The 17786-nt window shown below is 42.2% G+C and overlaps 1 protein-coding gene across 5 annotated transcripts in view; it reads left to right on the top strand.

Moving 5' to 3' along the window:
* The window catches only part of LOC123774617 (golgin subfamily A member 5), a 42427-nt gene extending 33328 nt beyond the window's left edge, over positions 1–9099 (top strand). For 4 of the 5 annotated variants that reach the window (XM_045769093.2, XM_045769089.2, XM_045769091.2 and 1 more), the window contains 7 exons: positions 2096–2201; positions 2699–2892; positions 3479–3683; positions 4239–4337; positions 5131–5280; positions 5811–5877; positions 6913–9099. In XM_045769093.2, the coding sequence (XP_045625049.2) occupies positions 2096–2201; positions 2699–2892; positions 3479–3683; positions 4239–4337; positions 5131–5280; positions 5811–5877; positions 6913–7181 (1090 nt within the window). In that variant the 3' untranslated portion in view covers positions 7182–9099. The remainder of the gene's footprint in view (positions 1–2095; positions 2202–2698; positions 2893–3478; positions 3684–4238; positions 4338–5130; positions 5281–5810; positions 5878–6912) is intronic. The other variant, XM_045769092.2, reaches the window with a different exon arrangement.
* Positions 9100–17786: the final 8687 nt, after the last annotated feature.

Below are 17786 nucleotides of genomic sequence, written 5' to 3'. Positions count from 1 at the left end.
TTTTTCTAATTTTTTTCTTATGAAATGATAAAGCTACCCATTTCATTATGTATGAGGTCAATTTTTTTTTATTGGAGTTAAAATTAACGTAGATATATGACCGAACCTAACCAACCCTACCTAACCTAACCTAACCTATCTTTATAGGTTAGGTTTGGTTAGGTAGCCGAAAAAGTTAGGTTAGGTTAGGTTAGGTAGGTTAGGTAGTCGAAAAACAATTAATTCATGAAAACTTGGCTTATTAGGCAAATCGGGCCTTGCATAGTAGGCTGAGAAGTGCGTTCTGGCTACTAGGTACGACATATATATATATATATATAGAGAGAGAGAGAGAGATACATAGATATATATATATATATATAGAAATATATATCTATATATATATAGATATATATATAGAGATGTATATATATATAGAGATGTATATATATATAGAGATGTATATATATATAGAGATGTATATATATATAGAGATGTATATATATATAGAGATGTATATATATATAGAGATGTATATATATATAGAGATGTATATATATATAGAGATGTATATATATATAGAGATGTATATATATATAGAGATGTATATATATAGAGATGTATATATATATAGAGATGTATATATATATAGAGATGTATATATATATAGAGATGTATATATATATAGAGATGTATATATATATAGAGATGTATATATATATAGAGATGTATATATATATAGAGATGTATATATATATAGAGATGTATATATATATAGAGATGTATATATATATAGAGATGTATATATATAGAGATGTATATATATAGAGATGTATATATATATAGAGATGTATATATATATAGAGATGTATATATATATAGAGATGTATATATATATAGAGATGTATATATATAGAGATGTATATATATAGAGATGTATATATATAGAGATGTATATATATAGAGATGTATATATATAGAGATGTATATAGAGAGAGAGGTATATAGAGATGTATATAGAGAGAGATGTATATAGAGAGAGATGTATATAGATATATATATATATATATATATTATATATATATATATATATATAGTGGCACCTCGATTTACGATTGCCGTGACTTATGATAATTTCGAATTACGATGTAAATTTCATAAAAAAATTTGACTCGACTTACGATAGTGTCGTCGACTAACGATATTTGTTGGTACACGTTTGGATCGACCGAGTGCGTGGTTCCCGGTCACGCAGGTCAACCTGCCTCAGTTTACTAGAGCTGCCGCTTGGTGACAATCACGCCTATAAGAAATTTCGTATTTGTGGTGATTTTTTGCTTTTTGAACATAAAACTGATTATTATATATCGTGACATGAGTCCCAGAAAGTCAGTGGTAAGGTTCAACCTAAGAAAACAGTTGTGAGTTGAGGCAGTAGAGAATATTCCTTCCTCATTAAGAAAATGTGTGAAGTATGGGAAGAACTGCAAAGTTTTATATATAAAAATACTTGTTTCATGAATGCTTTATTGTATTAGATGGAAATTTTCCAGGCTGGCAATCTACTGTCACCTACAGAAGGATCTCTTGGGAAGGAAGGGAGGGAGGGAGGGAGGGAGTGAGTGAGGGAAAGTGAATGTGGGCATGGCAGAGGAAGTGAACACCAGTGAGGGGTGACTCCCTCCCTTCCTGGGGGTGGTGTACAACAAGTGTTAGGCCACTGATCCGGCCAAACACCCACTTATCCGGCTCCCATGGACATTTTGGCTGGATAGTGAGATAACTTTATACAGCCACGATTTTAGCCGGTTAAGGGCATTTTCCGGATGGTCGGATTCCGGATAATCGCGTGTCTACAGTACAGGGTACTTTTATTTAATTTACATAATATTTATTTTGATTTGCTATATTTGACGAGTGTATAAGATGCATTTCTGCATAAAACGTGTCCCTATTTTACAAGGATATTTTCTGGAAAAAAAGAATGATAGTATGTTAACTTAAATCCTTATATGAGCATTTTGCATTTACATAATAAAGGGTTTCTTAAAGGTATGTTGGCATAATACATCTTCTCTGCCAGAAAATGCAGTATTATTTGTTTATATGTTTTCAGAGTAAACCATTTAGAAGAGGAGCAACAAGGAGTAGCCAAAGCACTATCTGAAGCCCAACGTAAACTAGAAGATGAGAAGAGCAGATCAAATCAACTCTCACTGCAGGTTCTCTTAATATAATTGTGTTCTTCCAGCCTTTTTATTTGATATAAAAAATTGAATCTTTTACTAATGATAATGTTCGCATCATGTTTCATTCCTTATTATTGATGAAATAGTTAAATCCCATTTAATTTGTGCAAATCATCTGAAGTTTGTTATAATTTACTAAAATTTACAATATACATTATTGGATGTTACACTGTACAGTATATGGTTTGTTTTGAGTAAAGAATACTACAGATGTGAAGACTCCTTACTGCATACAGTATTAAAGTTAGTGGAATCTAAATTGATTCAAAAGATTATCTAATGTTCTGTTATTAGGGCACTGAATTAAAATAATTATTTTTCTCCATATTAAATCATTGTGTTATTGCACGTATTATTGGCTAGTCATTTGAATTAGATGTATAATTCTGAGTTATCCAAAGAGTTGTAGCATCCTTCCATTAAAAAACCTGCATAATGTGACTAATAATTCTTAAAATGCTTATTCATAGATAAGTTCTTTGCGTGGTGAACTGTCAGCTTCAAGAGAAGAATTGACAGAATACAAAGCTAAGGCCAGCAGAATTCTTCAAAGTAAAGATAAACTGATTGCATCTCTTAAAGAGGATCGGGGTGGGGGTGGTGAAGGATCCAGTGGAGCAGGCACAGAGTTCCATCTTCACGAGGCAGAACTACATCAGATAAGGTAAAATAATGCATATAAGCTAATCATAATAAGAACTGTGCAACCCACCCTCCGAATTGACAGTACGATTTAATACTAAGTGTAATAAGTACATTTCCTGACTGTCATACATAGTACATAATTGCACTTATGGGGCTGTATAAATTATACAGCAGTTTAATTAATACAATTTATATGGTTTATAAATACAATTTATAAAATATTTTAGTTTTTTAAATAATATAACATTTGTTTTATAAAACTGTAATATCAATATAGCGATTGGTTAAGTAGTAATTGTAATTAAGAAGCAATGAAATGCTTATCTTCAAAAATTAAGACGATTAGGTTAGGTCCTGGTTTTCTATTCAACTTTTCAGGTAAACTCAAATATTCACAATATATTTGACAGTACATTTTAATACTAAGTGAAAATAAGTACAATTCCTGACTGCCGTACATAGTACATAATTGCACTTATGGGGCTGTTACATTTACCTCCCCATTTTTGGAAGACGGGCTGGAACTGTGACAAACGTACCAAGAAAGAAGCACCTGTTTTGAATCATACCTCCCCAGTCTTTCATTAACATCTGTCCAATTTCAGGGCTGAACGAGATTTATTGCGGGAAGAACTTGAGAGTGCAGGAGCACACATAAGGCAACTGATGACAGAAGTGTCTGATATGGAGTCTGCTGCTCAAGACCAAGCTGCACTTGCTACTCAGAATTCCATGTCACTCGAAGAGTCGTTAGCAGATGAGCGGAAAAGGAAGGTAGAAGTGGAGTCTGAATTAAGGCAGATGCAGGAGGTGGGTGATTATTGTGGCTAGTATTTCTATTGTCTAATGGAAACTTTCAGACAGTTTCTATTTATAATTTTATTAAAATGTCAAAAGATAATACAAATTATCCCCCCACACATTCACCCCTCCCCAAAATTAGGCTAGGTACGTACATTTCTTCGGATTCCTTTTAATTATATTTTATGCAACTTTGTTTAAATATAAGACCATTAATGTTTATCAAGCATATATAAAGTCTAACATAGGAAGAGACAGGCACTCTCATCCATACAAAGAACAGCCTCTAAAATTAACATTTTGTATACTGTATTATTAAGTTAATATAACACAGCTCCTCTATTAAAATACCTGTTTTCTAGGTTTGCACATGTATGTACTCAAGCTGTGTTTGAAGGTTGCAAACATCAGCTCTTAAGCTCCTCATTATATATGCATATTTATGCATTGAGTGTGTGTGTTCATGAGCACAACACTGTTCATGAGTGTTGTGTTTTGTACTCTTTTATTAGGTTTCCAAGCCTCTGGTGTACATTTTTCTCACTAATGCATTAAGTTTTGCAGGAGTTACGTTGTGCTCATGAAGAACTGACTAGACAAAAAGTTCATCTCTCATCACGAATGCAGGAAAGAGATACAGAGATAGACCGACTCAGAAAACAGGTTGGTAGCCATATGCTGGTTCTCTCAAATAATTCATAACCAAAATTTATTTTGCTGATTTAACACAATAACTAACATTACTGTAAAGGATCCTTTAGTAATGTTTGACCAGGTCTTCAGATCTTCAAAACAAGCCCCTGGAATGGGTATATATTGTCATCTGTTGGCAGCAAAATCATGAGATATCCTAGCTAGGGGTTCCTTACTAGAGGCAAACTGACTTGGTAGTGTACGTGACAAGGACATGAGAGCAATGCTTACATTCATAGTAAATTTCATCTGATCTGAAATACTTGATGTCTGTCCTCCAAAGATCTGGCCCCACACACAAACAGCCCTCACCCATAGCCCTTAAGATTTGTCTTTACTCAGCCTGCAGCTTTACTCAGACTCAGCTTCAGTCTTTACTGAAGCCTGTGCTTCATCCTTTATACAACTGTTGGGCTGTATAAGATCCTGAAGTGTCTTTTGATATAGATAAGTAATCACAACTGGATTAAGGCCATAACATAACTGACAGCTTCATTATCTCCTATGCACTTGACCTGACCTGGCGGGTTAGTGCCTGTATCAGGTGTGCGTTCTCATTGTCCTCAGCTAGACTGATCATCACTGCACCCAGGCATGTTCCATTGTTATACTGTTATGCTGTGTACTGTTCTCGCTACATCTCTGCTGTGGAAACAGTCTAACACTATTTCATGTTATTTGAATTTGCTGTGCAGAATTCCTAAAAAAAAAAATGGTTGTATTGGGGTATAGTATTCTATCAGTTAAGACTGTATATTGGCAGGTGGCCCACAAGCAGAGCTCGTCTAGCAGCCACCTAGAATTGGAGCAACGTGTTCATGGACTGACAGAGTCCCTCATCCATAAGCAAAACAGTATAGAAACTCTGAGTACTGAAAAACACTCATTGATCATTCAAATGGAACGACTTCAGGTGAGTGTTTTGTGTGCACATTAAGTATTCCTTCTTTATACCGTATTTGCATGGAAGCTTCCTCTAGAGAAAAGTATTTAGTTTCATTGAGAAACTGGATCATATGGAAAGAATAAGATTGGATTCTTGAAAGTGATAAATATGTAAATAAAAAGTAATTGGTAGTAAAGACCACAAAGCTGAAATTTGATGTAGAGAAGCAGCAAAATGAGAAAAGATTTCTGCATAAAGTCTGTTCTTATTTCTCTGTTGCTTTGCATCAAATAATTGTAAGAAAAAATATCAACATGGTAAATAATGAAAGTATACAAAATAAAGACTCCTGCTGCTGGTGCAAGATAAATGCACTCCAGTGAAAGTTGTCACTCTTTCAACATATCAAGGGCACTTCTTTCTGAAATAGATTGTCATATGTTATAGTAATTACAAAATCATTTCCCTGTGAACATGAACGCTCAATTTTTTTTTTGCTATTAAAGCTATTCATCATTTCATAAATAAAGGATTAACAGTTTTTCTTTTTCAACTAGCAACAATATCAGGAATCCCAGATGATGTTGAACAGAGATCCTCCAACAATGTTCCGGCAAGATGATGGTGAGATATTGAAACTATATTTGTTAATTTAATGAGACAGGCTGCTGATACAGTAAAAGCCCAGTTTTTCAAACATGAAGGGAGATGAAAATGACCAGATATCCAAAAATGTTAAACACCTGGATAAACTGCCATTATTTTCTTCAAATCATACTACACAGTATACTATAAGGGTTCCGGTAGAGTCAGGTTCATTCACAATTCACAAACGAGAATTCCAAGTTTGAATCCCGGGCAGAATAGAAAGGATTGGGGTGCATTTCCTATTGCCTAATGTACTTGTTCATCTAGCAGTAAATAGGTACCTAGAAGTTAGCCAGCTTGTTGAGGGGTGGCAGTCAGTAATTTGACCCTGGCAGGAGGGACCTCAATATAAGCCTAATATATACTATATGTTTAAATTTACTGCCTGTCCTGTGACATAATAAATTATTATTATATAAAATTAATATAAACACTATGAATTCTAGTGATACAGACCTGTACAAGATGCAGGGAGGCTAGGTGGGGCTGAACTCATTATACATTTGTGACAGTCATTCATTTTAAAGGTACCTTGTATATAGAGGGGGAAAAGAAAGTACCATAACCTGGAGAACTTTCCCTCTTCTCAAGTAATGTTGATTTTTTAAATAATTCCTGCTTGGTACTAAGAGCTGTGGAATTTCTTTGTATCGTTTAAAAAAAAATTGCGTACAGTAATTGGATGGCAGCATAAAATTATTTCAATTCTAACCATGACATACAAAGGTCTGACAGAATAAAAATTTAACCAATAATGGCATATTTTAGAAAACTTGGATATTTGGGTGAGTAAGTCATCTGGAGGTCTGATAATCAGACTTATTGTACAGCTTTTAAAGTCATAAGTCCAAAAATAATGCAGTACTGTATATGATTGAATTTGAGGTAAATAGGTTATGTAATGAAAAATGGCATAATACAGCATTCTTTTCACATACTAGGCTAAAGATACATTATTCATGCAAGTCAGGTATCTACACCTGCTAGAATTTCTTTTTTCTTTTATTGCAGTAAGAAATCGTGTACCAAGTTTTCTGGTCGAGTCTCCATTTGACGGAGGTGTAGCTCGACAGGTCAAGCGTGCTTACTCTACCTTGGATAAGTTCTCTGTTAGATTGGGAATATTCTTAAGACGTTACCCAATAGCTCGAGTTTTTGTTATTGTATATATGTGCCTTTTGCATGTGTGGGTGATGATTGTCCTTCTCACATACACACCAGAAATACATGGGTCAGATTATGAGCATCATCAAGTAGGTACCATGCCTCACAAACAGTAGGTAAACACAGCTCACATACTGTATAGTATTTATTATGCCTTACATAAACAAGTACTTTGTCATACACTTTCAACTGATTAATTTATATTTCCAAAATTTATGATAATATTTAAACAAATCTCTTCCTTTCATAGCTTCATTAAACTGCTGTACATTCAAGACTATGTATCTATTTACTTTAACCCTTTAACTGCGCAACACGCCTGCAGGCCCACGTCTGGGGTGCGCTACGTGCCTCCGGGTATTTGTATTTTTCACGTTCCATTCAAAACTCCCGCGGCTACATGGGGTTCACATCAGCTTTCTCAGGGCTCTTGTAAACAGACGCAATCTTTAAAAAAAATCGTGGTCCACATTCCCGGGTGTGAGAGCCTCAGAAGTGAGTGAGCAACCATGGCCGGCGCACACAGCATGAGCTCACAGCACTGCTGTTCAGTTTGTGACCACAGCATCGCCTAATAATGTCAAAATATATATATAACTTGTATTATTTAGCCATGATAGTATTACAGAAGAGCCTGTGTACAATGTTCAAATATTAGTAATTCAATACTGTTCATGATGTTCACAGTGCCAGCCACAGCACCACAGCATTATTTTGTCCATCAAGGAATCTCCAAACGACTTCTTAGGTTCCTTTACAAAATAAACTTGTGGTCAATTATGTATTTGCAGGATTTAGTGACCAGTATTGTGATAACAGCAGGATTGTAGTGATAATAAGCACTGTGCATAGTATTGTGGTGAGGGAGCGAGGGAGAGAATCGAGGTAGTCTCACTGTATGGCAGCTACTCTTGTTTTGCTCATCATACTAGCTCAGTGGTTTGCGATGGTGAACACATATGTACATGGGTATATACAATGTGTGTATATAGTGTAGTAACAGCAACAGGAGTATGTTGAGAGGAGTGATTTTGGTGAGGGAGGTGATGTAATTGTAGTGTCGTCTGCTGCCTGCTGTGTGATTTCTCACGCAGTGTCTGGTGGCCACTGTGAAGTTTCGACACAATACCAGCTTACTTGCATAGTTCTGGTGAATAAAACATGTAGATAGGTATACATAACATGTGTAAATAGTGTAATACAAATAATAACAGTATGGTGGGAGGAGCAATGTTGGCGAGTAAGATGTTGGAGGAGTGAGGGTGTGGCAGCTGACACTCGCGGAGTTCTGAGTGTGTTCATGGTGAATGTATATAGTGTGTGATAGTGTATAGTGTGTAAATAGACTGTATATATACATAAATTAGCATAATACAATGGAAATATGTGCCGGATATGTGTACACATGTGTCATGCAAGTAACACACTGTCTTTGGACAGTATAGATGTTCTACTGTCATAATATAGTGTACGTGTTCATTATACATAGGATTGGCATGTAAAAGCATATAAAATGTATTTGGAACTGTGTGCAGAAAATGAACAAAAATATATTCTTGGCAACTCGCACATCCTGCCCCGAGCGCCCAACCGGCCCCGGGGGCGTATGCCACGGGCGACCAGGGAATGATGACGTCACGCATGATCGTACGAACCCCATAGCAGCAAGTACAAGAAATTGTACTTACAATTTCGACCTTCTGTTACTATACCCTTACTCAGGGAAGGGTTTTTGACACTTTAAAAACAAAAAAAGAATTTTTTCCAGAAATTTTATTTCCTGTGCACTGGGGGGTGTCATATTTGGAGGCCGCGCAGTTAAGGGGTTAAATACTGTAGTCCCTGGAAAGTTATTTTTTTTTCCATAGGTCATAACAAATGTTGTGAATTTCCTAAACTGTTTCAGTTTTATTGGTTTATCACATGAGCATCAATTTTCAGCATGGGTTTCATTGGTAAAATTTGTGTCTGAATATGTAATACCTGTAGATTAATTTGGAATGGCATTTTAATCATTATCATTCTTTTTCATCATGATCAATTTTATTATAACCTTATATATTTCACATAATTACAGTAGTAATAACCCCTTATCAGTTGGACTTATGACATTCGGTTGTGTAATTTCAGCTATGAATTGAATGGTGTTACTATATATATATATATAATATATATATATTTTTTTTTAAATATCCTAAATCAAGATCATTGTGTAATAATATACATACTATATACTGTGCATATAGTGTAGTGTTGCTAATCCAGATTAATTGGCACCAGACCACTTTCTATAGTTACAATAACAGGTGAGCTAGGTTTTTTATTATTGCTATCTTCTTAGTGCAAATACTCTTTTGTTCTCGTATTGGCATCCTTATTGATATTTAGCATTTTTTTAATATCCTGCATTTTCTGGGAGGAGCCCCATCGGCTCCCCGGAGCTATCCAGGCGGATATCGATATATTAGCTTTCTGGCATCAGTCAAAGTGCATGGAGTTCGGGCCTACCGGAGACCATGAGCCAGAACCTGGCCCTCTCAGAGAGGCATGAGGAGCAATGGCCTATAGAAACCCATGTGGTTGGAAGCATTCTATGTCTGCCATCGACCGGGTCAGGCACCCAGAAAGGTAGGCGCCCCAAAACAAACCATTATTCTGGTGAAAATATTGCTACCAAAAGCAGAACGAGTGGACAGAACTCCCCAAATGAAAATTAGCAAACTAGCATGACGGTTTCACATTTCTGCGCCGCTATCTGTGCACCCCCCTCCCCAGAAGGGGAAGCCCCAGACCCACATGCTGGCGATCTACACCTTCAGTTCTTGGCTGATGTGATACTGGCAAGGTCGTGTGCCTCTTGCTCCAGAATTTATCTGTTTCTGTGCCTTGTGGCGTGGTCCTGTCTCTATGGTCGGTGTGTGAGCCAGGAATAATATTCTTCAGTACTCGGGCTGCATGCGCCTAGGGTTTCCTTCCCTAGGTGCCCTATAAGTACTGCCCTTGGGGCATGGGGTAACCTTCCACAAGTCACCGTGGGTTCTACCTCCACAGAGTCTCTTACTGCTCAGTGATTGACCGCCCTTCGAGTCAGCTGGGGTTTTTGTTTCCCGGTTTGCCTCTGGGTAGGGGGGGTAGTTTTCGTCACTGGTTGGGGAACAGGGTACAGCACAGCTAGTTGTAACCTCTCATAGCGGCCGGTTCTGTACCGCCTAGGGACGTTGTCCACTTGCAGGGTTTTTAATTTCTTTTTGTTTTCTCTGCCTGATGGAGGATCTGCCCCTTGTTTGGTTGTACCCTCTTGTTCTTGGTGGCTCTCCACTAGGCCCCCGTGAGTGTACATGTCCCGGGTGTGCAGCTTGTAGCAGTTTGCTTGGTAGTTTTGGGCACCGGTTAGCTGTACCCTGCCTGGGCATCCCTTAGCGGCCTGCCATGACTAAGGGCCCTGGGAACCCCGCGGGGGTTCTGTGGTGTGATGGATGCGACCCAAGTCCCCTCTCGCTTTGTGGGAGTCGGATGGTTGCTCTGTCCCCTTGTCTCTGGGTGACGGTCACCGGTTGTGCCTCCGCCATGCTGCCTGTCGGGTCGGTGATTCTTTGGATCCGGAGTTGTGCGATGTTTGTTGTTTGTACGTTCTCCAGTTCACCCAGGCTTCTGATCATATGAGAGTGCAGGCAGCTGAGGCGTTGCATGCTAGGTTTAGGTTGTTGCAACGCGATAGGTTACTTGCTTCCCCAGATGTCCCAAGACTGCCCCGTTTTGGTTATAAGGATCCGGACTTGGGGTTGGGAGTCGCTTCGGCTTTGGTTCCATCCGCCTCTCCTTGTCCTTCCCCTTCAGTTTTTCTCGAGATGTGAGGGGTTATGAAGGACGACTCAGCCCTAGGTCCTTAGGGTGAGGTTCCAAGGGCAGGGGAGGGGTTAACTTCCTGGGGTGCCTTGGGCTCCGTTGGACCCCGCCTGGGTTTGTTTATCCTTGGAGCTGGGCTTGGCATTGCAAGGAGTGGGGTTCTCTTTCTCTCCCTCCTCCTCGTACGAATTGGATTTGGAGTCTACCCCTCCCCGGGTTCAGTTCTGTGATCCCGTAGTTTCTTCATTTCATCCTTCCAGAGGTTTTCAGCTTCCCTCATCCCTTCCCATGTGGTGCAGGAAGCCCTTGTGGATTACCTCCTGTGCGACCCGGATTTAGCCTTCATAATGGATCCGCATTCCTTCATGTATGGATCTTCTTGTCCTTACTGGGTTTATGAATTCCAGAGTTGTCCTGGTTAATAGACTGCCCTCTCTTCTTGTTGGAAGCTTGGCATATGTTTTGTCGGCCCTGCACACTTGAGTTGCGGGAGGCTCAAACGGCGTTGCAGGTTTTCCTGGGGGGGCGATGTCGAGCATCTCAATGCGTGCTTGTTCGCCCCTGCCCTTCTGTGGAATGTTGGTGTGTTGCAGCTTCATATGCAGGTTCCTTCTCTTTTGGCTGCATTGGTCGCGGAGGACTTGTGCAGGCGTGGCCTGTTGTGTTCGGCCCTGCATTTTTTCTCCCTGCTCGAGTTGCCTTCTGCCTGGCTTAAGGTGGATGTGGAGGCGCTTGGGGCCGCCTCTGGATCTGGTGTGTTGCCTTCGGCGGAGTGTGCATCTTCTGCCTTGTTGAAGCTGTTCGCACCAATCCTGGGGAATGTGGTTTTGCGGTTTTTGCTTCCCACCTTGCGTGTCGGCAGGCGGTGCTCACTTTATCTCTGGAATCCGCTTGGGCCCTGGCTCTTGGGCTGTCTTCTCATTTTGCCCGCTGCTGTTTGTGGAGTCTATGGTTGTGCAGTATCTGCAAGCAGCTTCATCTGGTTACCATCCTATGTCGGACTTGTTAGTCCTCAGGGGGAATTCCTTCCTGTGAGGGTCATGCCTGGGTTCGTGGTTCCTTACCACTGGGGTCAGTTTCGGTGCGGCCTTCAGTACCTTCTGTTGGGCACGGGGATTGACCTGTGCTTAGGTGCTCGTAAGGTGCGTCGGCCCTTTAGCGGTTCCTCCCATGGGCTATGGGGGGAACCATATGCTCGCGCCTGGTCCCACAATTTGTGGGCCTTTCAAGTCGTTCGTGCGGCCTGCAGTGGTGTTGGGTGACCCCTCCTCCTTCGGGGATGGCAGGACGGGCCTCTTCACCTGTGCTCTGTCGGGTCATCTCGGAGTGGGTTCGCTTGGGCGTGGTCGAAACGATCTTGTCCCTCAGGTAGTTTTCCCGCCTGTTTCCAGTTCCGAAAAAGGACTGCGCTGACCTCAGGTTCATTCTGGACTTGTTTTATCTCAACCCATGGGTTTATTGCCTCTCCTTTTGGATGATTACTTTCCCAGGTCCGTCTTCTCTTGGAGTCAGATGCTTGGATGGTGTCCCTGGACCTCAAAGACGTGTATTGGCACATCCCGATTCATCCTAGGTTCCAGGACTGGCTCGGTTTTGATGTGGGGAGGCAGGGTTTCCAATTTTCATTGCCTTCCCTTCGGTTTGAATCTGGCACCTTGCATTTTCACATGCCTTATCTTTACTCAGGTTGTAGTGGCCTGCCTGCGTCTGTCAGGTGTTTGGGTTCTGGCCTACCTCAACAACTGGCTGGTATGGGCTCCCAGCTAGTCCACATGTCAGCTTGCCAGAGATCTAGTTCTTTCCAGGCTCGCCGGATTTGGGTTTCTGACAGAAGTCCAATCTGGTTCCTTCTGAGGTTCAGTCTTCGCTGCGTCTTGTGTGGGTCACTCAGGATGCTTCCTTGTCTCTCCCTCCAGCGGTTCTGCTTCGGCTGCGTTCCCGCCTTTGCCTGTTTTTGAGGGGGCTCCCAGGTCGCGGCGGTTACTAGAGAGTTTGTGAGGGTGCCTGAACTTTGCCACGATGGTCTACCCACCGGGTGGAGTTTGGCTTCGTTGGCTGTTCTGGTTCCTACAGGGACGTCCCTTTCGCCTCTCTCGCGACCGCTGGGGGCTTTACGTTGGTTGCTGTGTTGCCGGCTTCCTCTTCGGGGTTTTTCAGGATTCAGTGCCTTGGCGCCTACCCGAGCCCTCGCTCAATGTGTTCACGAGTGCATCGTCTCTTCGCTAGGGCTTTGTGACCGGTGCTCACCATGCCTGCCAGAGACAGTGGGGTCCATCGGGCTCACAGCATGGTGCGGGAGTTGGCGGCTGTGTGGCAGACGCTCTGGAGGATTCGAGTTGCTTGCGGATTGAAGATCCGGCTCCATTCGGACTGTTTCCCAGTGGTTCATTGCCTGAGCCGTGGGGGTTCACTGCAGTCCTTGGCTCTTTGGGGCTAGTCGCTTCAGGTGACTCGTCTGCTGAGTTCTCAGGGTTTGGCTCTCCTGGCAGTTCATGTTCGGGGGGGTGTCCAATCCTCAGATTAGGCAAAATTGTAATTAATTTTGTCAATAAAGATGTTAATAATAATAATAAGGGGTGTCCAATATCATGGCAGATGGCCTGTCCCGGTTCCTTCCCCTTCCACAGTATGGACGTTCTACGCCGACTCGTTCAGTTGGATTTGCCTTGTGTTCGGGACACTGCAGGTGGACCGCAGGTAGACACCTCTACCATGCATCGGCGTGGTAGAGGTGTCTCCCAGTATACGTGGCGCTCTTCCCCAGCTGTGAGCCCGTCAGGATTGATGCCTTCAGGCAGGACTGATGGCGGTGGGGGTTACCCATACTGTACCTCTTTCTCCCAGTTCAGTTGTTACAACAGGTCCTGGCTCACTTGGAGACTTACCAGGGAAGAGTTGTCCTGGCCCCTTGGTGGCTGGCCCAGCCTTAGTTTCAGGTGCTGCTTGCTCGGTGTCCGAATCCGAGGGCCTTCCCGTGGCTCCGCCTCTTTCTACAGATAGGTCAGGCCCAGTACGTGGCTGGTTAGCTCTTTTCCTCGAGTTTTCACCTCTGATTTTCTGACTCCAGTCTACCATCATTTGTATGGAGCGCAGGTGGCTTCGTTGGTAGTCTCCCACCTGCATGCTTCATCTCGGCGGCAGTATGTAGTTTCCTGGCGGTCCTTCCATTATTTCCTGTCTCTGCATAGGTGTTCTTCAGTCTGTGATAGGGTTGTTTTGTCCTTTCGTGATTGTTCCAGGACTGTCCTCTTATGCCAAGTACTGTTACCCTGTATCGTGCGGCGCTGGCGGAGCCGCTTCAGCCTGCATTCTGTATTAATGTTACTTCTGCTCCATTCTGCAAGCTGTCTCATGCGTTGTTTCACCTCCGGCCTGCTCATGCGCTGCCTGAGCCACCCTGGTCCTTAGATTTGGTGTTTTCTTTTTTCTCTTCTCCTCAGTTTGTAGTGGCCCCTTTGGTTCAGGATTGTTTTTCTAAGACTTTCCTGTTGGCATTGGCCTCGGGGGCCGGGTCGGGGAGCTTCGTGATTTCCGATGCAGGGGTTTCTGCTCTTTTGGTCCTGGTGGTAGGTTTGTTAGTTTGCAACCGTTTCCTTCTTTACTGGTGCAGGAGGAGTCTGTTGCTTTCCGGAGGGGTCCTTTAGTTGTTGATGCTTGGTTGGTTAGGCCAGGGGTGCATCGTTTTTGTGTTTGGCTGTAGCTATACACCGTTTCCTGCGTGCCACGGCCTCTGTGGCCGTTGACGCGCTTTCGGCTGCCCAGAATCTCTTCTTCCCTGTTACAGGATTCGGGTCTCCCGGGTCGTCCACAGGGTCATTCGGTGTTGCCAGTTGTTTTGTATCTAGTTTAGGGCACATGGTGTCCACCTCCCAGGTATGTCCCTCTTTTTCGTTATCTTTAGTTAGGTAGCTCCGGTTAGCCGACGGGGCTCCTTCCAGAAAACCAGCGTTGAATGTAATGAAATGCCATTTTCTGGGTGTGACCCGGAGGCTCTCCGTCAACCCTCCCTCCTTTCGGTCTACAGTGTTTTTGCGTGTTTTGATATCCGGGCTCAGAAGTGGGGCTGTGGATCGCCGGCACGAGGGTCCCTTTCCCTTCTCGGGGAGGGGGAAGTTGCACAAACAGCTACGTGGCATATGCTAGTTTGCTAATTTTGCAGGCGATGAGTCACAATAACGTGGCTGAAGTATGTTGACCAGACCACACACTAGAAGTTGAAGGGACGACGACGTTTCGGTCCGTCCTGGACCATTCTCAAGTCGATTGTTGCTAATTTTCATTTGAAGAGTTCTGTCCACTCATTCGGCTCTCGGTAGCAATATTTTCACCAGAATAGGGGTTTGTTTTGGGGTGCCTACCTTTCTGGGTACCTGACCAGGTCGATGGCAGACATAGAATGCTTCCAACCATACGGGGGTTTCTATAGACCATTGCTCCTCGTGCCTTTTTGCGACTGGCCAGGTTATGTCTCATGGTCCCTGGTAGGCCCAAACTCCATGCACTTTGATGCCAAAAAGCTAATAGAGTATATCCATATCAGCCTGGAAAGCTCCGGGGAGCCTCGGGTCACACCCAGAAAATGACATTTAATTACATTCAACGCTGGTTTTTTATGGTGCTACATAGCCTCCCCGGCTTGGTGCCTTCTTTTGATAATTACTTGCTTAGTGCAAATACTGAAGTTGCATAGGAAAGGAAAAATATTAATGTTCAAAATTGTATTTTTGTTAGTTTCTCTTGCTGGATTAGTGACTTCATTGTGTTTCTTATTTCCTGTTTATAGTTGAAAATAAGAGACATGTACTCATGGTGTTTCATCTTCTTTGTACAGAATATTTTATCATAAAAATTTGTAAACTCATAGTGGTTTCAACACACACAATCTCCTATTAGAATTTGTTCCAGCCGTCCACCAATCTGTTGGGAAAAAAAGTGTGTGTGTGTGTGTGTGTGTGTGTGTGTAATTACCTAAGTGTAGTTACAGGATGAGAGCTACGCTCGTGGTGTCCCGTCTTCCCAGCACTCTTTGTCATATAACGCTTTGAAACTACTGACGGTCTTGGCCTCCACCACCTTCTCACCTAACTTGTTCCAACCGTCTACCACTCTGTTTGCGAAAGTGAATTTTCTTATATTTCTTCGGCATCTGTGTTTAGCTACCTTACCTTGAGGTTACCTTGAGGTGCTTCCGGGGCTTAGCGTCCCCGCGGCCCGGTCGTCGACCAGGCCTCCTGGTTGCCGGACTGATCAACCAGGCTGTTGGACGCGGCTGCTCGCAGCCTGACGTATGAGTCACAGCCTGGTTGATCAGGTATCCTTTGGAGGTGCTTATCCAGTTCTCTCTTGAACACTGTGAGGGGTCGGCCAGTTATGCCCCTTATGTGTAGTGGAAGCGTGTTGAACAGTCTCGGACCTCTGATGTTGATAGAGTTCTCTCTCAGAGTACCAGTTGCACCTCTGTTTTTCAACGGCTAGTTTAAATCTATGACCTCTTGTTCTTAAAGTTCCAGGTCTCAGGAAATCTTCCCTATCGATTTTATCAATACCTGTTACTATTTTGTATGTAGTGATCATATCACCTCTCTTTCTTCTGTCTTCTAGTTTTGGCATATTTAATGCCTCTAACCTCTCCTCGTAGCTCTTGCCCTTCAGTTGTGGGAGCCACTTAGTAGCATGTCTTTGCACCTTTTCCAGTTTGTTGATGTGCTTCTTAAGATATGGGCACCACACAACCGCTGCATATTCTAGCTTTGGCCTAACAAAAGTCGTGGACAATTTCTGTAGTATATCGCCATCCATGTATTTAAAAGCAATTCTGAAGTTAGAAAGTGTGGCATAGGCTCCTCGCACAATATTCTTTATGTGGTCCTCAGGTGATAGTTTTCTATCTAGAACCACCCCTAGATCTCTTTCTTTATCAGAATTCTTTAAAGATTTCTCACATAATAGGTTGTGTGGGGTCTATGTTCTTCTATTCCACATTCCATAACATGGCATTTATTAACATTAAATTCCATTTGCCAAGTGGTGCTCCATATACTTATTTTGTCCAGGTCATCTTGAAGGGCATGACAATCATCTAAGTTTCTTATCCTTCTTATTATCTTAGCATCATCAGCAAACATGTTCATATAATTCTGTATACCAACTGGTAGATCATTTATGTAGACAATAAACATCACTGGTGCAAGAACTGAACCCTGTGGTACTCCACTTGTGACATTTCTCCATTCCGATACATTGCCTCTGATTACTGCCCTCATTTTTCTATCAGTCAGAAAATTTTTCATACACGTTAGAAGCTTACCTGTCACCCCTCCAATATTTTCCAGTTTCCAGAACAACCTCTTATGTGGAACTCTGTCGAAAGCCTTTTTTAGGTCCAGATAGATGCAGTCAACCCAATCATCTCTTTCCTGTAATATCTCTGTGGCTCGATCATAGAAACTGAGTAAATTCGATACACAGGATCTTCCAGATCGAAAACCATACTGTCTGTCTGATATTATATCATTCTCTCCAGGTGTTCTACCCATTAGGTTTGATTAGTTTTTCCAATACTTTCACTATTACACTTGTCAATGATACAGGTCTATAATTGAGGAGGTCTTCCCTGCTGCCACTTTTGTAGATTGGAACTATGTGTGTGTGTGTGTGTGTGTGTGTGTATATATATATATATATATATATATATATATACACACACACACTATCTTGAGATGATTTCGGGGCTTTAGTGTCCCCGCGGCCCGGTCCTCGACCAGGCCTCCACCGCAGGAAGCAGCCCGTGACAGCTGACTAACACCCAGGTACCTATTTACTGCTAGGTAACAGTAACTGCCCATTGTTTCTCGCCGGCGCCCGGAATCGAACCC

This window comes from Procambarus clarkii, chromosome 51 (assembly GCF_040958095.1).
Source record: "Procambarus clarkii isolate CNS0578487 chromosome 51, FALCON_Pclarkii_2.0, whole genome shotgun sequence".
NCBI lineage: Eukaryota > Metazoa > Arthropoda > Malacostraca > Decapoda > Cambaridae > Procambarus > Procambarus clarkii.
The sequence above is the reverse complement of the archived record's forward strand: the minus strand, read 5'-3'. Positions and strand labels throughout refer to the sequence as shown.